General features: G+C 38.6%; 1 protein-coding gene across 7 annotated transcripts in view; it reads left to right on the forward strand.

Moving 5' to 3' along the window:
* Nup98 (nucleoporin 98 and 96 precursor) overlaps positions 1-22847 on the forward strand; it is a 96744-nt gene that overhangs the window by 13771 nt on the left and 60126 nt on the right. For 4 of the 7 annotated variants that reach the window (XM_087908636.1, XM_087908640.1, XM_087908642.1 and 1 more), the window contains exons 2-11: positions 1239-1343; positions 2099-2200; positions 2304-2480; positions 4728-4867; positions 8347-8454; positions 9347-9527; positions 11650-11813; positions 13188-13325; positions 16180-16318; positions 22081-22173. In XM_087908636.1, the coding sequence (XP_087764762.1) occupies positions 1268-1343; positions 2099-2200; positions 2304-2480; positions 4728-4867; positions 8347-8454; positions 9347-9527; positions 11650-11813; positions 13188-13325; positions 16180-16318; positions 22081-22173 (1318 nt within the window). In that variant the 5' untranslated portion in view covers positions 1239-1267. The remainder of the gene's footprint in view (positions 1-1238; positions 1344-2098; positions 2201-2303; positions 2481-4727; positions 4868-8346; positions 8455-9346; positions 9528-11649; positions 11814-13187; positions 13326-16179; positions 16319-22080; positions 22174-22847) is intronic. The other 3 variants (XM_087908638.1, XM_087908641.1, XM_087908639.1) reach the window with 2 other exon arrangements.

Below are 22847 nucleotides of genomic sequence, written 5' to 3' on the forward strand. Positions count from 1 at the left end.
TTGTTTGTTTGTTTGTTTTGTTTCTGTTTCTATAGATAGGGTTTCTCTGTAGCTTTGGAACTTGCCATGTAGATCAGGCTGGCCTCAAACACTCAGATACCAAACTTCTGCCTTTGAGTGCTGGATTAAAGGTGTGCTCTAGTGCTTCCTGTGTGGATCTCTAACTTTAAGACTAGTAAGTAGGTACACTTTTTCGTTTTTCAAGATGGGACGGGGTTACTCTGTAGCTTTGAAGCCTGTCCTGGACCTCACTCTGTAGACCAGACTGGCCTCGAACTCACAGAGATCCACCTGCTTCTGGCTCCCGAGTACTGGGATTAAAGACATGTGCCACCAATGCCCAGCTATTTGTTTTTTTGTTATTTGACTGCTGAGCTTTCTCTCCAGCCCTGGCCAGGGAAACATTTCAGATAGTTGGGATAAAGGAATATGGTCGTAATTTTTGATGCACATACTGTAAATCTCCTAAGTGGATTATTATCAAAACCTATCCTCATAGATTTGAGGTCTTGTTTTCGTTATTGTTGTTTTGAGACAGAGTCTCATGTAACCTAGACTGATTTTGATAGCTAAAGATTACCTTGAATTTCTGATCCCCTTAACCTCCCACCTCCAGAGTGCTAAGATTATGGATGTGCCACCATATCCAGTGCTGGGGAGCAAACCCGCAGCTTCATGTACTGTCTATACTGATCTGTATTATGATCAGTATAGTAAAATGTAAACTAAGTAAAAACTTAAAAAAAAAAAAAAACTGGGTCAGTGAGATGTCTCAGCTTTCTGCCAAGCCTGCTGAATTGAGTTCAGCTTCCAGACCCTATTTCTGTCCCATCCTCTCGCCTCCATTCATGCCATGTGCTGTGGCATTTGCAGGAATACATGCACTAAAAGTAAGAAAAGTTAAATTGCCCAGCAATTCAACACACATACATGAAAAACATTTTAAGGGGATGGTAATTGGTAGGATCAGAAATTCAATCTCACATTATAGTACTAGTTTATTTTAGGAAGTGTGTAGATTAATGAGCATTTCATAGGTTATAACATATATATAGGTTATTATATTTAATTTAAATAATATTTTCATTTAATTAATTTATTCATTCAAGATTTTAGAATATTGAATAAGAGCAGTATGCAGTCATTTTTATGGGTCTAACTAATATTTGTAAAATGGTAGATTTATTGAAACGTACTACTTTCTTTGGTTTCTCAAAAGAATAACTTTTCTTTTACAGCTTTCTGAAGCAAACACTTTGTTTTGAAGATGTTTAACAAATCATTTGGAACCCCCTTTGGGGGTGGGACCGGGGGCTTTGGCACAACTTCAACATTTGGACAAAGTAAGTTTTGAAAAATAATGAAAGAGGAGAAAATGTCTTAATTTGACTTTTGCTGGTTCAGTTGCTTTGTTTTGAGACTGGTATCCCTGTAGCCTGAGCCGACTCGCAACTCTTTATGTAGCTTAGTCTTTGTTTCTGTTTCTCAGGTGCTGGGATTATAGGTATGAACCACTATGGTAGTTTTGTGTCAACTTGACATAATGTAGAAGTGGATCTGAGAATATCTGTGAAGGATTATTGTGGTTATCTTAATTGATGGGGAGGATGTACCCACTGTGGAGAGCACTGCTCCTGTGCTTGAGGTCGCTCCCCTCCACTGCTTGTGCTTAGCAGATACTCTGCCACTGGGCTGCATGCACCTTGTGATGATCAAAAACCACACCTTTTGACTTAAAATTCATGTTCTTATGGAAATCATAAGTAAAATACCTTGGCTTAATTTCTATCCTGTAATAATTTTTATGAAAATTTGAGAAAGACTTCAAACTGTATTAGTGGTTCTACTTAACGCAGTGTAGCTGGGCAGTGGTGGTGCACACCTTTAATCTCAGCACTTGGGAATCAGAGGAAGAGAATCTCTAAAGTCGAGGCCAGCCTGGTCTACAGAGTGAGTTCCAGGACAGCCAACCCTGTCTCCAAGAAACATAAGTAAATAAATAGCTAAACAAATAAATAAAAAGAAATAATAATGATAATAAAATAAAAAGAAATAATAAAACTATTTTACTCATAGACCCTGGATTTTGCTGTTTCAGATACTGGCTTTGGTACTACTAGTGGAGGAGCATTTGGAACATCTGCATTTGGTTCTAGCAACAATACTGGAGGCTTATTTGGAAATTCACAGACTAAACCAGGTAAGGAATTATGTTTGGAATACATTTGGCTTATATGTAGCTGGTATAAAACTTCACTTGGTAACTACATAAACTTGTGTTCTCCCACTTCCCATCTTTTCAGGAGGTTTATTTGGTACCAATTCATTCAGCCAGCCGGCAACTTCCACAAGCACTGGCTTTGGGTTTGGTACATCAACAGGAACATCAAATAGTTTGTTTGGAACTGCAAGTACAGGGACCAGTCTTTTCTCATCCCAGAACAATGCATTTGCACAAAATAAACCAACTGGCTTTGGGAGTAAGTAGGACACCATATCTTCTGATAGTTTAATATTTGATTTGTTTGTTGAATGTGTTCTCTCTTCTTTTGCTCTATGTTCACTTATGTCCTATTCCACCAAGTAGTCAGAGCCTGAAAATGTATTGAGTTTTGTAGGCTAGAAAAGATGGCAGTAAATATCTCACTCCTTTTTATTTATTTATTTTGGGGGGGGGTTTCGAGACAGGGTTTTTCTGTATAACAGTTCTGGGTTTCCTGGAACTCGATTTGTAGACAAGGCTGGCCTTGAATTCACTGAGATCTGCTCTGCTTCCCAAGTGCTGGCTGGGATTAAAGGCATGCGCCACCACTGCCCAGTGTAAATACATCTCTTAAAAGACAGGAACTTAAAGCACTAGTATTTGTAATGGATGCAAGAGAGAAAGAGGTGCCTGACAGAGAAAATCAAGAGTTCAAGGCTAGCCTGGTCTACAGAGTGAGTTCCAGGAGAGCTAGGGATACATAGAGAAACTATGTCTCAAAAAACCACGGGTGGTGGGGGGTCTGATAGTGAACACCCAGACATAGGATGAAAAACCAGGTCTGGATAGTATCATTGAAGTTATGATGACAGGATATCAAGAATGTGCTATAGTCAGTAGTGTTGTACTATAAAGACATCTCTGTCCTTCCTTACCTGTGCCTCAAATTTATAACAAAGAGACTGGAGCACCAGGAATGAGAAATACCGTATATGCTTTGATTACCTCTCCATTCCTTGCTCATGGCAGATGTTTTTTAACTCTTCAAATCCATATGGCCAAGAAGTACGTTTTTTTTTTTAAATATTTTTATGGTTTATTCAACTCCATTCCATGTGCATTGGTGTGAAGGTGCCAGATCCCCTGCAGCTGGATCCCCAGACAGCCATGAGCTGCCATGTGGGCGCTGGGAACTGAACCCGGGTCCTCTGGAAGAACAGTCAGTACCCCTAAACCACTGAGCCATCTCTCCAGCCCCCAAGAAGTACGTTTTTATAGAGTACTTTAAGGCAACCTCTAATGTGCCCTATAAGATGATGCTGTTTATGATACAAGAGCCTGAATGGCTAACTAACCAACTAACTTTAAACCATATATTTAGGGTTAGAGTTAGTTAGAAATGATAGTTTGCCAATGAGAAGTCAAATTGATCATAATGGTTATTAGTATATCACTTAATTTTAAATATTGGCAGATAAATTTTTCTTGTTTACTGACATTTCTGGCGCTGTATGATTTCTCATATTTTAAGAAACATAGTCTTGGGGCTGGAGAAAGAGCATTGACTATTACAGAGAACCCAGGTTCAGTTGCCAGCATAACATGGCAGCTCACAACTGTGTAACTCCAGTTCCAGCGGAGCCAACAGTCTTACCCAGACATACATGCAGGCAAAACACCAATGGACATAAAATAAAGGAATCGTTAGGAAAAAAAAGAAAGAAAGGTACTTTAATTTCTTTTCTTTTACCCCTTTTGAGACAGGTAGACCAGGCTGGCCTCAAACAGAGATCCATGTGCCTCTGTCTCCCTTCTGAGATTAAAGGCATGGGCCAGTATGCCCTGCTAGGTAGAGTCTGCTATTTCTATTTAGTTTCTTTTTCCATTTTGAAACAAGTGTCTTCTCACTCTGTAGCCTGGGCTAGTCTGGAACTCAGTGTGTAACTAGCCCAAGCTAGTGTTGAACTGGAGGCATTCCTGACGTAGCCTCCCAAGTGTTTGGATTACAGTTCTGCTTCTGAATTAGTTTCTGTAAAAGGACCAATAATGCCCTCTGATTTAACATTTCTTTAGGGGAGTCATATTTTATGTTAACCTGTCTATGATTGCTTCTATAGGACATACATTCAGAATATTCTCATATATATGGGTGTATGAATTATAGCTAAATAAACATACTATGCTATTGTAATGTCTGTTATGAGGTGTTTTTAGAAATACAGTTTTATTCAGCATTCATTCTTAGTAAGAAAAGGAGAAACGAGATAAAATAATTTCTTTTTTGTCTTGTCTTTATAAGAACTTCCTGCATATGTTGCTAAATCCTGGGTTTGGATTAGTTTATCTTGAAAAGTTGTAGCCTGGAAGCAAGTGTTGGTGTGAGACATTGCATAAATGAACTTGTTCAGGAGAAATAAAGAATATTAGACAGGATGAAAGTGCAACTGCCATTACTCTGCCTTACTTCCAAGGTGTGTTAAAGATTGTTTGCTATTTAATTCTTACTTTTCTTTCTAATTTATAGATTTTGGAGCAAGTACTAGTAGTGGAGGACTCTTTGGAACTACAAACACCACCTCTAACCCTTTTGGTAGCACATCTGGCTCCCTCTTTGGGCCAAGTAGTTTTACAGCAGCACCTACAGGAACTACCATTAAATTTAATGTACGTATTTTCTTCCAGAATGTTTTTTTCTCCCTATTTGTGTATTTCTTTGTAGAATGTATTGTCAGATTGCTTCTATCTCCAGTAATATATATCATAGTTTGGCTTTTTAAAAAAATAAGACTTATTTTTTTTGTGTGTATATGAACATTTGTTAAATATGTGAATGTACGCCATGTGCATGCCAGTACCCAGGGAAACTAGAAGAGGGTATCATGATTTCTTGGAATTGCAATAACAGATGGTTGGGAACCTCCATCTGGTGCTGGTGTAATAGGCCCCAAGACCTTGGCATTATTAACAGCACTTTCGAGGCACTATTCTGACCCAGAACCCAACACATAGATCCCATCATTGGTCAGAAACGGAAACAAATACCTAATCCATCAAAGATTAGGGTCCAGGAAAACCAGGAAAATTCTTAAATGTACTAAACTAATTTTTTTTTTTTTTGCTTGCTACTGTAGTTTTTATTTGTCAATAATTGTTCTTGCTAGCTGGAATGTGTCAACCAGGATGCTGTTTTGTGCATAAAAGGAAAAAGATCCTTGAGGTTCAGGCTGCATGATTTGGGCAAGCTCCTTGGGCAGCCGTCAGTGGGCAATATAGACTGTGTGTTCAACTTTAGAGACAGGTAGAGCTCTAAATTCGAGGCCAGCCTGGTCCACAGAGTGAGTTCCAGGACAGTCAAAGCTGTTATACAGAGAAGCCATGCCTCAAAAAACCAAAATAAATAAATAAAGTCTGTGTTTTCTGGTGGAATTACCTAATAAAGAGGAATCTGGTTCCTCTGCAAGAGTAGCAAGTACTCTTGTTTTGTTTTGTTTTGCAGAGCCATCTCTCCGTTCCCTGGTTTGGCTCTTTGGAAATATAGTAAAAACAGTTTGCAGCTGGCCATGGTGGCAAATGCCTTTAAAATAACAGAACTTGGGAGGAAAAGGCAGGCATAGCTCTGTGAATTTGAGGCCAACCTATTCTACATAGCATATTCTAGACCTGCTAGGGTTGTATGGTAAGACCCTGTCTCAATACTAGGTTTGCTTTGTCTGTTTGGTTTTTTGAGATAGGGTTTCTCTATATAACAGTCCTGGCTGTACTGGAACTCATTTTGTAGACCAGTCTGGTCTCACACTCACTGAGATCTGCCTGCCTCTGCTTCCCAAGTGCTGAGATTAAAGGGTTAGTGAGATGGTTTAGTGGGTAAAGGCACTTGCTGTTAAGCCAAATAACTGAGTTTGATCTTTGGAACTTGATAGTAAAGAAAAAAACTGCAAGTTGTCCTCTGTCCCCGATGCAGGCAAACAGAATAAATAGTAAAAATATTACTCATGATGATTTCATAGTATACAAGAAATAGTATACATGATGATTTTATAGTATACAAGAATACATGAATCTAATTTTCCGGCCAGACACGGTAGCACCTTTATTCCCAACACTTGGGAGGCAGATGGAGGTGTATTTCTGTGAGTTCAAGTCCAGTTTATTCTACAAAGTGAGTTCCAGGACAACCAGGGCTGTTACACAGAGAAACCCAGTCTTAAAAAAATAACAAACAAAATCTAATTTTCCCTCTTTGTTGCCTTGGTGATCATTAAGCTAAAGTCTCATGCATGGTAAATGAGCAGTCTACCAGTGAGCTGAAATTCATCTTCAGTGTGAAACATCATCTCTGTCATGATGTATATTAGAATTATGCTCACTTCAGTCAAATTTGTGTTCAGTGTTGATTATGGTAGCACATATAAAGCAGAATTTCTGAGACAAGGTCTTGTTGTGTAATCCAGGCTGACTTTGTACTAACTAGCTCAGACTTGCCTTGAACTCAGCGATCTTGCTTTGACTTTTTAGTGCTAGGATAACAAGTGTCTGTCAATATTTTCTGTTCTAAGGCAGAATTGGCGTAGCCATCTGTTTATAAGAAATAAAGGATAATGGACAGCCCATTTACTACTGAAAGTAAGACTTCTTCATAGAGATATATAGAACAGTCTATCAATAGTCTTTATCTATGAAACAATAAAACCTTGGATGGAATGGAAAAATGGGACAATACAGTGGATGGGAGAGTCACTGAGCTATGGGCCTTATATTGAACCATGGACTTCAAAGGCTTGTGTGAACTACGTAGAATATTGTGGCAGAAAATAAAGCTGGGTGTAGTGACTCACACCATTAATCCTAGCACTCAGGAGGTAGAGTTGTTTCAAGTTCAAGTTCAGTCTGGTTAACATAGAGTTCCAGGACAGCCAGAGTTACATAGAGACCCTGTCTCAAAATGAATTAAATGAATGGAAAATGAAAAGGAGAAATTGAAGGACAGATGATACTGCTTAAAGATTTAAATATATATACTTTTTTGGGAGGGCAAATTGGGCAAAACCATCTATAAGAATATATTATCTGTATTTTGTCATGTAATTGGATATTGAGTTGAGATACTAATACTTAAGTTTGTGGTAAATTTGTTACCAAGATTGATTTATTCAGGACTGGAGAGATGACTTAGTAGTTAAGAGTTCTTGGGCTGGAGAGATGGCTCAGTGGTTAAGAGTTCTGCTTGCTCTTCCAAAGGTCCTGAGTTCAATTCCCAGCAACCACATGGTGGCTCACAACCATCTGTAATGAGATCTGGTGCCCTCTTCTGGCCTGCAGGCAGAGTACTGAAAATACTGTATACATAATAAATAAATAAATCTTTTTAAAAGGGGGGGGGGAGTACTTGATAATCTTTCAGAGGGCTGGAATTGGGGACTTTCCAGTAACTGTATCGATTGACTTACCACTGTCTGTTACTCTTAACAATGTCTTTGGCCTCTGTGCACTGACATGTACATATCTACATGCAGACACACACAGCTAGACCTAATTAAAATATGATAAAAATTAATATTTAAAAATGAAGATTAGTTTATTCAGATAACTGTGATGTAGGGGAAAGGTCAGAAATGTTGCCCTGTATTTTAATCAAGCATCCTTGAAAACAGTTTGGTTTTGCCATGAGGGTCTACTGTGATGCCCAGGCTGGTCTTGAATTCCTGGTCTCAAATAATGATTCTGCTTCAACTTCCAAAATATTTCAGACTATAGATTTGTTTCACTGTGCCTAGCTCCATCTTTTAGTTTGTTTAAGACAAGATGTCACTGTCTAGCCCACTCAAGTTGGTTTAGTATTCACGACTTCCTCTGGAGTTCTGGGGTAGTAGGTATGGGCCATCATGCCCTCCTAAATAGTGTTTTTTAAGTGGATGGGCAGGGGTGTTTCATGGGGATTTAAACCCATGCCTTTGTGAATGTTAGGCAGGCATTCACCACGGAGAGTATCCAGCCCTTGGCCCTGTCTTGTTACATAAAAAGAATTAGGGTATTGTTTTAAAGTTCAATGGGTGTAAAAAATGTGTCTGTGAGAGTTGGATTTAGAAATTTGGACTTAGAGAAAAAAGCTTGAACTTAGAAATATCCTTTGTTTTCCTTTGCAGCCTCCCACTGGTACAGATACTATGGTCAAAGCTGGAGTTAGCACTAACATCAGTACCAAGCATCAGTGTATTACTGCTATGAAAGAATATGAAAGCAAGTCACTAGAGGTCAGTAAAATGAAGTTCAAAAAAAGAGCTTAATACTTTGATAATATATAAAAACGACTTCAAATATATGTGATTCTTTTTAATATTTTTGTGGTTCAAATTGATTGTGAGTAAAAGCTTTTTATTAATCAAGGTATTTTTCAAGATTATGTATTATTATGAATATCTTTATTTTAGGCTCAGATATTCTCTGCATATATACAGGTCTTCTGTCTTGTAGTCTATTCTGGTTAGTTTTTTTTTTGTTGTCGTTGTTCCTTTTGGTTTTTCGAGACAGGCTTTGGAGCCTGTCCTGGAACTCTCTCTGTTGACCAGGCTGGCCTTGAACTTACAGAGATCTGCCTGTCTCTGCTTCCTGAGTGCTGGGATTAAAGGCATGCGCCATCACCGCCTGGCCTGGTTAGATATTTACGTTGCAGTGAGAATACGTATGTGTGCATACCTGAGTTTTTTAGTAAATTTATTCAAAATCCTAATTATTTGGCTTAATAAGATTTTTATTAAGTGGAAGGATCAAGTGACAGTGTAGAAATAAAAAATAATGAATAGCAAAAGAAGCAGTAGCTAACATCCCAATACCCTGTTTCTGCCACTAGTCATAATACTCTTTTGGTTTTTCAAGACAGGGTTTCTCTGCAGCTTTGGAGCCTGTCCTGGAACTAGCTCTTGGAGACCAGGCTGATCTCGAACTCACAGAGATCACTTGCCTCTGCCCCCAAGTGCTGGGATTAAAGGCATGTGCCACTGCTGCCTGGCCCTTAATTGCTATCTTTGCTGATCTTTTGAGTTTTATATAGATGGATACTTACTTTATACTTCAATATTACCCTTTATTAGTGATGTTACTCTGTATTTTTTTTGCCATATGTTAAGTTTGGTGTTTATCCTTCAGGAACTTCGTTTGGAGGATTATCAGGCTAACCGGAAAGGCCCACAGAACCAAGTGGGAGCAGGTACCACAGCTGGCTTATTTGGGTCTTCTCCAGCAACTTCCAGTGCAACAGGACTCTTCAGCTCCTCCACCACTAATTCAGGCTTTTCATATGGTCAGAATAAAACTGCCTTTGGAACTAGTAAGCACTTTATTGTATCATAAAAAAGAATGGTCAAATGCAAGTAAATCATAACTCACTTCATTAGTCATGGAAAAAATAGAATCTCAGCACTCAGGAGGCAGAGACAGTCTGGTCTACAGAGTGAGTTCCAGGACAGACTCCAATGCTGCACAGAAAAACAAGCAAACAAAAAAAGTGAAAGTGGCTAAGGAATCCTTATTTCAGTGGGTAATAGTCGAGTAATAACCTACCCAAAGAAGGAAAAGAACTAGTTATATGTATTTTTAGGAAAACTCTCCTAACTTGAAGCTATGAACCTCAAAACTGAGGTTTTAGAGGCTTCTTTTGAAGCAGGGTCTCACTCTAACTTGACCTCAAAGCCCTTAAAATAACTGGGATTACAGGCATGAGCTACCAGGCCCAGCAAAACTCAAAAAGTTTTTACCAAAGAGGTGAGAGTGTTGTAGAATTCTAGGTACACAATAGGGCTGTGTGAATGGATCAGAGCTTGGCTTTTTTGAGACAGTCTTGCTGTGTAAACTTGGCTGGTCTGGAACTTGCTCCATAGGATTTAAGGCATTCCTGCCTCTGCCTCCCAAATGCTGAACTTGTAGGCTTGTGTGCCTCATCCTACAAGACATGACTTTTTATTTGCTTGGGAAACATTTAAGGTTTATTTTGAAAGAGAAGTCATTTGATTGTGCATGGAGGATCATTCTGAGGACTGCTGTTATGTTCAAAATACTACAAAGTAGTACATCAAGTGCTGGGCACGTGGTGCCCACCTGTGATCCCCGCACTTAGAGACTGAGGCAGATAGCCCTGAGTTCTAGGCCAACTTGGTCTGTAGAGCAAGTTGTGGGACAGCTGGGCCCATACAGGAATCCTGTCTCGAAAAACAAAAAAGCCAAAAGCTGTAGTACTTTGTACATGAAAGGGCTGACATTGCTAGTGTATCTCAAGCGTATATAAGGCCCTGTTCTCAGTCCCTAGCAGTCCATGAATCAGATTCTAAACCCTGATTAGGTAACTGGGTTGATTCAGTAGATGATGTAAAAGCATTTAGGGTAATGACTAAGTTACTTGATAAAAATAACTACTTTTGCAAAAGTTACAATACAAAGTGTATATTATAGCTATCTGGGTAGTTCATGCTTGTTAATTACATAATTTAGGAGGTGGAGATCAAGAATTCAAGATTATCCTTAGCTACATAACCAAGGATGAGGTCACTCTGTTAGTAACTAAAGCAAATCACAGATCTCTTCTTGCCAGGATTTTTCTCTTAGCCACAAGTTTATCTCTGTAAAAACAAAAGTTACATTTCCATAGCTTTCTACAGATAAGTATACACAAATATTGTATTTATCTAATTTACATCTAAAGTTCTTTTTAGCCTTAATATTTCTGATTTAACAGAACAGATTTATTCTTTTGTTTTCTCACCCTTTGGTTTTTTGAGACAGGGTTTCTCTGTAGCTTTGGAGCCTGTCTTGAAGACCAGACTGACCTCGAACTCACAGAGATCCACTTGCCTCTGCCTCCCGAGTGCTGGGATTAAAGGTGTGCGCCACCACTGCCTGGCCAGATTTATTCTTTTTGTTTTGTTTTGGGTTTTTTTTTTTTTTTTTTGGAAACAGGTTTCTCTTTGTATACTTGGCTATCCTGGAACTCACTGTGTAGTCCACGCTGGCCTTGAAATCACAGAGACACTGCCTTTGCCTGTGTCTCTGTCTCCTGAGAGCTGGGATTAAAAGGGTTTGCCACTATGCTCAGTGAACACAGTGCTATATATAAACAACTAGGCCGAATGTATTGATGGGAAGAAAAAGCCTCATTCTCTCAAGATTAATTTAAACATAGATTATTTTTCCTTATCAAAAAGAAGAAAAGTTGGGTTTACAAAGTTGGGTTTAGTCTTACTAGAATTCTTGATTGAGGTATTATAGAAAGGAAAGTTTTAATATAATATGAAGTAGAGCCAACTGAAGATAAAAAACGAAGGCTATTTGGTAAGGAATGAATATAGACTAATTTAGACAGCAATAATTAAAGCTCAGATGATTCCTGAATTACTCATTTGAGAGTTCCATTTTTTTATTCGTTTTTTGTTTGTTTGTTTGTTTCTTTTTCCTGAAAGGCACAACTGGATTTGGAACAAATCCAGGTGGTCTCTTTGGCCAACAGAATCAACAGACTACCAGTCTCTTCAGCAAACCATTTGGCCAGGCTACAACCACCCCAAATACTGGATTTTCCTTTGGTAATACTAGTACCCTTGGACAGCCAAGCACCAATACTATGGTAAGGCCTTGGTTAACGCCGATCTTACTTATTAATCTAAGTAATAGGCTAGTAATCCTGTTCACCTTGTAAGTGCTATCTCCACAGCAGTTCTTTAGAGCTGGAGGGGGGCAGGGGACAAGAAATCTGTCGATAATGAATCCTAGATTTTGTCTTGATCTATACTCTGCTTATTGAAGGTTTGTTGAATGAGTCATTTATTCTTTCTGACCATAGTTTTCTTAACACTAAGAGCTTAGTGAGCTGCAGGTTGCTATCTTGAGGCTTGTGACATTGATGATTGTTCCAGAGGGAGTTGGAGGGAGATAATGAGAAAGGGGAGTGTATGTATCATCGAAATATCTTGTCTTTGTAGATGAAATTGTTAAAACTATTGTAAGTACAGACTGGTTACTCACATTATAAAGACAAAACTAGAACTGGGCATCCTGTAATCTCAGTGCTTGGAAAGAGGCTCCAGAGTTCAAGGATAGCATTGATTATGTATCCAGTTCAAGGCCAATCAAGAGTGTATAAGATTAATCTCAAAAATTAAATGAGGTGTATGAATATAATTGAGAATAATGAAAGGAATTCTCACATTTAAGAACAGCTGATGTTTTATTTTTCAACAAGAGTACTACAACTGATTATCCATCTGGAGAATGGCTGGAGAAATGGCTCAGTGGTTAAGAGCACTAACTGTCTGCTCTTCCAGAAGTCCTGAATTTAATTCCCAACAACCACATGGTGGCTTACCATCTATAGTGAGATCTGGTGCTCTCTTCTGGTGTGCAGGCATACATGTAGGCAGAACACTGTATACATAATAAACAAACAAACAAATCTTTTTTAAAAATCCCTTATTATTAATAGCCAGAGTTTATTAAGTAGATAAAATACTTAGAATTACAAATCTTGTGGTTGTGTTTTGTTTATGACCCAAGGTCTCACTGTGTTCAGGCTCACCTGAAACTCATGGTCCTCTTCCTTCAGCCTCATACATGATGGGATTATAGGTATGAATTATGTCCAGTTTATAAAGTATTAGAAGAAAATTAGATTTTCTTGTTGTTTTGATAGCATAGTCTTGTTATATTGCTTAGATTATCCTGGACTCTCTTAGAGCAAACCAATTCATAGAAAGTCTTAGTACATGCCCAGCATCTGAAGTTCATTATTCTGGGAACAGGAACTTAGGTTATAGAGATGAATTTACAGTAATAGCTCTTTATGCTGTTTTGGGAAGGATAGCTTATTCTTGCTTTTCAGAGTTGTCGCAAAGAAATATTCCAATAATTTTGTGTTTATCACACATTCTTTTATAAACCACTTTTCTAGGACTTTAAAGAAAGCTATTACGAACTTCATTTTAATCTAGATTACCCCTTCCAGGGCCTATTTGGAGTAACCCAAGCCTCACAGCCAGGAGGTCTTTTTGGGACAGCTACAAACACCAGCACTGGGACAGCATTTGGAACAGGAACAGGTCTCTTTGGGCAGCCCAGTACTGGATTTGGTGCAGTTGGTTCGGTAGGTGTGGACAGTTGACTGTAATTTGAAGTTTTTAATGAATGTATAAAACAGATTATTGACTTCTGAGAATTTAATATCTATTTTTTTCATTTTCCCTCTTTATTTGTAAGTTTTTATTTTTATTTTTTTATGTACATGTGCCTCAGCCACACTGCATACATGGCTATCAGAAACCACTGTGGAAGCCATGGGGTGGTGGCAGCAAACAAACAAACACCTTTGATCTTAGCACTTGTGAGGCAAAGGCAGGCGGATCTCTGAGTTCGAGGATATCCTGGTCTGCAGAATGAGTTCCAGGACAGCCAGAGCTGTTACATAGAGAAGCACTGTCTTGAAAATCCAAAAGGGGTTGGGAGAGGAGAGGGGAGAGAGAGTGAAAAACTACTTGTTGGGAGTCCAGTCTCTCTTGCTGCATGGGTTCCAAGGATCAAACCTAGATCAGGCTTGATGCCAAGGCCCTTTACCTACTAGCCATTTTGCCTATTCATGTCTTGGTCTTTCTTTCAGGGTCTCAAGTAGCTCAGAGTGGCTGAGCCTTCTGTGTAGCCAAGGATAACCTTGAACAGCTCCTGCTGCTACTTTTTTAGTGCTAGGACTCAAGCATGTACTACTCATGAGCAGTTTGCCCAAACTACTAGTTTTCATGTTTTCAGTTCCCAGATACTAGGATCCCAAATATTTTCCGTCATACCTGGTTTCATGAAGTTTTGGAGATGAAAACCGTAGGCTTCATGCATTCCAGAAAAGCACTGTAGTAACTAAGGACTACCTCATTAGTTCCTGCCTTATCTCAGTGGTGTGTACTTTATTTCTCTTTGAAAGTACTGTTACTTGCTGGAGAGATAGATGGCTCAGTGGTTAAGAGCACTGGCTACTCTAACTGAGGACCTGGATATGAATTCTAGAACCCACGTGGCAGCTTGCTTCTGGCTTCTGTAGTCAGTAGGGATACACATGGTACACAGACATATATGTAGGCAAAACATCCATACACATTAAAAAAAAGAGAAAGAAATAGTTATAGTTTGCTAGTTTAATTTTAATTTTTAAATAGGGAGTAAAGCTGCTCTTTTTATGGTTTTGTTTTTCCGAGACAGGGTTTCTTCATGTAACTCTTACTGTCTTGAAATTCACTCTGGAGACCAGGCTGACCTTGAACTCATAAAGATTAACCTGCCTCTCTGCCTCTTGAGTGCTGGGATTAAAGGCTTGTGCCACCACCACACCCTGCTTGTTTTTATTATATACAACATAAAGTCTTTTTTGTGTTTGTTTTATACTTAATATCTTTTGCAACTGCAGGCTCCCTTTGAAGTTTCCGATTTTATTTACGTTGTTGAATCCATTGGGATAGTTTATTATGTACTATTAATTTAGATGATTTAAATCAGTTTTTCATGTTTTTGTTTGTTTGTTTTTTCAAGATAGAGTTTCTCCAGAGCTTTGGAGCCTGTTCTGGAACTCTTAACTGTAGACCAGACTGGCCTTGAAGTCTGTATAGAACAGATATCCCCACCTATCTTTGCATCTTGTGTTAAAAAGCTATGCTCGACCTTCTCCTGGCTTCAGATACATATATTTATTTATTTATTCATTCGTTTGTTTATTTTTCGAGACAGAATTTACTATGTAGCGCTGAAAAACATGAACCTTCCTATAAAGATCAGGGTGGCCTCAAACTTAGAGAGATCTGCTTCCTCCTACTTGCCAAGTAGGAGGTTTAAGGCTTGTGCCACCATCTCTAGCCCAAATCAGACCATTCTTATCTCCTAGTTTTCTTTTTTTGTGTTTTGAGGGATAAACTAGTATGGTATTTGGAAATTAGATGCTTGTTGATCAAGTTGCTAGAATTATAGAGATTCTCATGCTGTGGGAGGTGTAACTCAGTTATTTACCTTATTGAATAAGTTATCAGACATAGCTGAGACAAGATTGAAAGTTTGAGTCCAGCCTTGGCTACAGAGAGTTCAAGGCCAGCCTCAAGCAAATTAGGAGATGAAGATGTATCTCAGTATTAGAATGCTGAGTTCATACACAAGGCCTTGGGTTCAGTTCCCAGTACTACAAAGTATTTTCTCTCTTCACACTTTTTCTCTCTCCCTCTTTACTTTTCCCTCTCTCTTGTCTCCTAAAGAAGCCTGGTCTTCCTCCTGGCTCAGTTTTCCAAATGCTGGTTTCACAGGCCTGTACTTCCCTACCTGGCCAATGAAAACATTTGATTTTCATGTTATTTTTTTTCTTTGACTCACTGAAATACTGTTTGCTAAGGTATTGATTTTTTTGTGTTAGCCTTGTGCTTATAATCTTGCTCAGATTATCTTCTGATTTATCTGCCATAACTTTTCATAAGTTAAAACTTTCTTCCATTATACACATAATATTTAGAGTAACTTATTTGTATCCTTTCTCTCATTACTGTAAATTATGTGTATTGTGTGTTGGCATGTGGGTATGTACGTCTGAATGAGTTACCTGTGGAGGTCAAAAGTATAGGATCCTGTGAAACTAGATTACAGGTAGTTTTGAGCCACCAGATACAGGTGCTAAAAACTGAACTTACAAGAGTAGTTAGTGCTCTTAACTACTGCGTCATCTCTCCAGCCCTTGTTATTTTAATTTTTATCATTTTAAATTGTGTGTGTATACATGAGTATAGGTGTCTGAAGAGTTGTAAGATACCCCTAGAGCTTGAGTGACAGGTGGTTGTAGACACCTGATGTGGGTGCTGGGAATCGAGCTCAGGTCCTGGTAAGAACAGTACCTGCTCTTAATTGTTGAGCTTCTCTTTGGCCTGCTTACTTTTGCTTTGTTGTATCTTTATATTAATTTTTCTGTATTATTTTCTTTTTAGACCCTGTTTGGCAATAACAAGCTTACAACTTTTGGAACCAGCACAACCAGTGCTCCTTCCTTTGGTACAACCAGTGGCGGGCTCTTCGGTAACAAACCAACCCTGACTTTAGGAACCAATACAAACACTTCCAATTTTGGTACATATAAAATGCAGGTTTGGCTCTCTTAAAGTTACACTGACTATACCACACATCATTCTCCTGACTCATATGATTGGAAATGTTTAAAAATTCTCAGGTAAGCAGAAGGAAAGATGGTCTCATGTCATGGTACATGATATGAGATATTTAGTATAGACAAAGTGGTTTCCATTTTGTCTGTATTACTTCACCAATAGCTGAAAAAGTGTATGTGAGCCTCATTTGTCTGAAGGAACTGTTTTGTTGAGGTAGGTTTCAAAGGTGGGAGAGTCGTGTGCAAACAGAGATTGGTGATTTCTTTGTGATAGTCAAAGCTTTGCTGAGTTGGAGGATGACTCTGGCAGTTGGAGTGTAACACCATGCCTCTAATACCAGAGCTACATGAGGCAGCATGGCCAGACCATCCTGGGGCACAGAATGAGACTTGTTTCCAAAAGAGCAACAACAAAATTATTCTTAGGTTTTGAGTGCCTCTTTCTTGCTTAAAAATGAAAATAAAAATAAGATTGAGCAAATTGTTTAAAAAAGAAGCTTGAATCTTTTAGGATATATTAGAAATATTTAAACCAGTAAATGAAGCATGTTTTAGCTTTATCCATACATGATGTTTTCAGGCATTCAACATTGTTTAAGGTGTACAAAGTTAATTTTAATGACAAGTATAATAGTTCAAATATTTGTGAACATTTTGTTTGCCAGAGTCCTCATAAAGTACTGCTTGATTTTTCTGGGGAGTTGTGTGCAAAATGCTGCGATTGGCAGTGGTCTGGTAGTTAGAACTTTCTTCAAAGAGCTCTTGTGTCTTTTGTTTTCCTTTGTTTTTCATATTGGGGTAAAATACAGGGCCTTGTATTCTAGATAAACTCTCTACCAAATTCTCAGCGTATTCAGTGAGTTTTATATGTTCTAGTAATCTACTAGGAAAAGACTATTTTAAGCACACATCAAAAGTGTAAACTGTTTGAAGAATTCGTGTAAGATGTACATGCCTGTTTTTAGTCTCAGATACTTGATTTTTATAACTCTTTTTACTCAGGTTGTTTACTCATTGCTAGTATTAACTATAATTCCACTCATAATTCTTTTTGAAAGAACAGCTTTGAGGTAGTGGACCTAGTTAGTATGGCTTCTGTGTTTGTTTTCTGTCCTTAAAACTAAGGGGGTAAAAATCAGTGTTTCTCTGTGACCTTTCCTCCCTTTTTTAAAAGATCATTATCGCTGCCCCCTTTTCCAAGGAGCCTATGAAGAACTATGTCTCTCTCTTTCTCTTTTTTTCCAAGACCTGGTTTCTCTGTAGCTTTGGATCCTGTCCTGGAATTAGCTCTTGTAGACCAGGCTGGCCCCGAAGTCACTTAGATCCGGCTGCCTCTGCCTCTTGAGTGCTGGAATTAAATGCATGCACCACCACCATCCAGCTTCTTTTTGCTTTTTAGAGACAAGTTCTCTGTATAGTTCGTGGCTATATAGACTAGATTGGCCTCAATTAGAAGTCCACTTTCCTTTACCTCCTGAGTATTGGGATTAGAGGCGAGTGCTACCACAGCCAGTTTTGGACCAAATTTTTTTTTTCAATGATGTTCTCCTTAACACCCTGTTGAGGTGAGTTCTTGCCATGTTGCCCACTGGATTCCAGAAGTCCTCTTGCCTCAGTCTCCCAGGTGCACACCACTGAGCTCAGCTTACCAGCTGAGATACATTTAATACATGTTGTAATCTGTGTATCTGGTTTTTTTTTAAGATTTATTTATTATGTATAAAGTATTCTTAGTATTCTGCATGTGTGCCTGCAGGCCAGAAGAGGGCACCAGATCTCATTACAGATGTTGTGAGCCACCATGTGGTTGCTGTGAATTGAACTCAGGACCTTTAGAAGAGCAAGTAGAGCTCTTAACCACTGAGCCATCTCTCCAGCCCCTCTGTGGTTTTTTTTAATTGATTTTTATTGAGCTCTACATTTTTCTCTGCTCCTCTACCTACCTCTCCCCTCCTGTTCAACCCTCTCCCAAGGTCCCTGTGTTCCCAATTTACTCAGGAGATCTTGTCTTTTTCTACTTCCCATGTAGATTAGATCTATGTATGTCTCTCTTAGGGTCCTCATTCTTGTCTAGGTTCTCTGGGATTGTGATTTGTGGGCTGGTTTTCTTTGCTTTATGTTTAAAAACTACCTATGAGTGAGTACATGTGATAATTGTCTTTCTGGGTTACCTCACTCAAAATGATGTTTTCTAGCTCCATTCATCTGCCCACAAAATTCAAGTTGTCGTTATTTTTTTCTGCTGTGTAGTACTTCATTGTGTAAATGTACCACATTTTTCCTATCCAATCTTCGATCGAGGGACATTAAGGTTGTTTCCAGGTTCTGGCTATGACAAACAAAGCTGCTATGAACATGGTTGAGCACATGTCCTTGTGACACAATTGAGTATCCTTTGGATATATACCCAAAAGTGGTATTGCTGGGTCTTGAGAAAGGTTGTTTCCTAATTTTCTGAGAAATTGCCACACTGACATCCAAAGGGGTTGTACCAGCTTGTATTCCCACCAGCAATGCAGGAGTGTTCCCTTTTCCCCACAACCTCTCCTGCATAAGTTATCATCAGTGTTTTTGATCTTGGCCATTCTTACAGGTGTAACATAGGATCTCAGAGTTGTTTTGACTTTCATTTCTCTGATGACTAAGGATGTTGAGCATTTCCTTAAGAGGTCCTGGCTCAGGCCTACTCCCTCAGAGGTCCCAGATTCATGCCCAGACCCGCAGTGGTCTCTGGCTCAGGCCCACTCTCTCAACTGTTGCTCATCTGTACCTGCTCCTGTGGAGTTCGCTGTCTCAGGTCTGCTCTGGCCTCATGGCTGCCTCAGTCCTGCCTCTGCTCCCGCTCCCGTGGAGCTTGTTATCTCAGCCCTGTTCTGGACTCAGTCCTGTGTGTCTGTTTTTTAGTGGCCCTTTGGAAGACCATCCACAATTAAGATTCTCTAAGGGGCAGTTTTCACTTCCTTTGAAAATACATTTATTTAATAAAAAGCTTTATTTGTGATATAGGTTATGTTCAGAATTAACATTTTCTTTTGTGGTCTTATCTTCTTTTTTCTTTTTAGGTTTTTTTTTGGTTTTTGTACAGATTGCTGATACTTTGCAGTATTTCTGTTTCAAGACACTCTTTTTTGTTGTTGTTGTTTTTTAAGATAGGGTTTCTCTGTGTCTGTCTAGTCCTGTCTGTCCTAGAACTAGCTCTGTAGACTAGACTGGCTACAGTCAAAGAGATACCCCTGCCCTGGCCTTCTGAATTTGGGATTAAAGGCGGGCACCCCCACTGCCTGGCTAAGACACAATTATTATGCTGACCTGCTTGGCCTACAGTTTGTTGTATAGACTGTAGGCTAAACCAGGCTGGCCTCAAAAAAATCCTAGGACTTTTTTCCTTCCAAAGTCCTAGGATTAAAGATGCGTGCCACCACACCTGAATCGTTGGTAGGTTGTTTTGATCGTGCTCACTGATTTCAGTGTGAACGTTATCATCTTTACCTGGCTTGCTTCACTAGCTAGCTATATGTTGAATTTGGATTATCTTTATTTTATAGAATTGTTTTGAACTAACAGAGTCAGCAAGAATGGAGGAAATGTGTGGTATAAACAGTGTAAAGTTGGCACTTAGATCTCTCCTGTGGGTTTGAGGTTGACCCTGAATAGCTTGTTTTCTGGTACAAGACTGTGGTCCTTTTTGTTAAATTTGAGTTAAAGAAAAGGAGCATCTTTAAATACTTTCTTTTCATTTTTTTTTAAAGGAAAATTTGTTGTGTTTGAGTTGACAAAACTGTGTATGTGTATATATGTGTTATATAAAGCAATTTAAGAAAAAACTTTTTTTCCCCCTTCAAAACAGGGTTTCTCTAGTTTTGGAGCTGTCCTGGAACTAACTCTTGTAGACCAGGCTGGCCTCGAACTCACAGAGATCCACCTGCCTCTGCCTCCTGAGTGGTGTGATTAAAGGCAGGTGCCACCACCACCACCACCCCACCCCACCACCACCACCACCCCACCCCCCCCACCCCCCACCCCCGGCAAAGAGAAAACTTTTAAACACATGACTCACTTGCTGAGATTGAGTCAGATTACATGCTTAGATTTTAAAATGACCCATATAGGCTTGGTTTCAGACTTTATCTCCTTTGACTTTATGGCCTTTTTTTTATTGTTAATAACTGGCTAGATCCTGACATATTTACAGTCCCCCTTAGTGACACTGCTAACTCACTTTACCTTTCCTTCCTTCTCCTTCAGTCTTGCTATCTAATAAATGGCCTCAGCTTTCCAAGAGCTTCCATTGCAAACTGATAACACAAGCCCTCTCATTGAACTTTCAAGATAGTTTTTAAGTACATTTGTCTTAAGACCAAGATTGTACCCCATGGTGATGTCACAGATCTTTAATTCCTTTAATCCAGGAACTGGGTAGGACAGAAGCAAGAGAATCTCTTTGAGTTCAAAGCCAGCCGGTGAATTCCAGGACAGCCAGGGCTACATGGAGAAACCCTGTCTCAGAAAAACAAAACAAAAATAAACCCCAAGAATTTTCAGGCCCATGATTATTTCTTAGCATTAGAGAATAATGATGTATTCATGATTTGCTTTGTTGATAAGTCTTCAAAAGGGATTCTAGAATTTTGTTACCTTAACAATGAAAAGTAAATTGTAGTAGACTATTGATAACTTTATATTTGTAGATTTTCAAAGGGGAATTAATAAGATTTTCTCAAATTGCAAGTTAGAGTGAAGGAGAGTGACAAAGGAAGAAGTTGTTGCACTCCAGATAGGCTGTTCAGAGGTTATACTTTTTTTTTAATTTATTTCCTTTTATGTGCATTGGTGTTTTGCCTGCAAGTATGTCTGTGAGAACATCAGATCTTGGAGTTACAGTTGTGAGCCACCATGTGGGTGCTGAGAATTGAACCCAGGTCCTCTGGAAGAGTGAGCAGTCATTGGCTTTAACCATTGAGCATCTGTCCAGCCCCAGTCACTTTTTTCTTTATAGTGTAGAGACAGTAGTGGTGGAGCATACCTGTGACCCCAACACTTGAAAAGTACAGAGATAATAAAAGCCACTATTAGTGCCTAGCTATTTGGAGGCTAGCTCGAGTTCTGTGAAACCTTCATTAAAAAGCTTCCCTACCCCCAAAAGTAGCTAGTTGAGCCATTTTTGTTTGTATGAATTAACTGAGTGTGACATTGTAAAAGAACCTCACATAATCCGCCATACATTAATGTCTGTGTCAGATCCATTATTAGTTTAAAGCAAAGATTGCTATAGAGATTTGGGGCGCATAGGGGAAAGGTTCCAGACAGGGTTTCTTTGTGTTTCTATAGAGATTTTTATGGGTTTTCTATTCCTTTAGATTCAATAAACTTTATTTGTTGACAGTTTCATTTTTTAATGAAAGTTTCAGGGAATAAAGTTTTGTGTTTGTAAGCCTGAACCATGTCCTGACTCAGCCTGACAAAGTTCAAACATGAAGATGTGTACTTTGCTTTGCTATTGGGTATTACTCTATTCCAAGCAGTTAAGTAAATATAAAGACTTCTTTGCAACTGCAATTTTTTTTAACAAGTTATAGTAACTGATAATTTGCAATTCATAAGTATTAGTATTAATAACTTAAGGATACAAAGCCTAAGGTCAATTGTCTTTGTGTTAGTATTCCCTTTTAGAGAAAATTGAGAATTGTTTTAAAACTATAATGTACTCATTCTTTTTCCTCCTTAGGTTTTGGCACAAATAACAGTGGGAATAGTATTTTTGGAAGTAAGCCCGCACCCGGGACTCTGGGAACTGGACTTGGTACAGGATTTGGAACAGGTAAGAAAGTGTTTGTATGAATTTTAAGAAGTAATACAATTTGATCTTATGAATATAATTTACAATTATATACTTATAAATAAGAGGCTTAGATTCATTTTTACAAATAAAATTATTAAAGCATTTCCAGCAGTTAAGTTTTACCAGGTCCTAAAACGTTAGTGCTTTCGTATTTAAGTTCACAAAATGTAAATTTTTGAGCTATAGGAAAATTAACTTTTCCACATAAGTTTGTTCCCCCTTAGTCCTATTTTAGCTGGAAGTTTTAGTTTAAAATGTGAGAATTTTCAGTATAGTGGTAAATATTAAATCCCTATCTATCTCTTAACTTTATATGAATGCTTTGGATGTGGAATTATTCACCAGTTAAGTGTCATGGTGAGACAGAGACTAGAGAATACATGCTGTGCTTATTAACAGAAATGTTCTGTTGTACAAGGTTTGTGCATACCTTTCAGTTTTTTTTATCTTTCAGCCCTCTTCCTCCTATTAATAGCTAATTTTTAGTACATTTAAAATATTGTCTTCCTGTTTTCAGTAACTTGGGCAGGGGTTCTAAAGGTGGTTATTTCTAAATGTATAACAAAATGTGGTTTAAGCATACATATTTTCTTCCTTTGCCTAGTTCTCTTATTTTTGGTACAGTAATTTAGTTGCAACTACTTACTTTCATA

The sequence above is a fragment of the Myodes glareolus genome, chromosome 7 (genome assembly GCF_982192425.1).
Source record: "Myodes glareolus chromosome 7, mMyoGla1.1, whole genome shotgun sequence".
NCBI lineage: Eukaryota > Metazoa > Chordata > Mammalia > Rodentia > Cricetidae > Myodes > Myodes glareolus.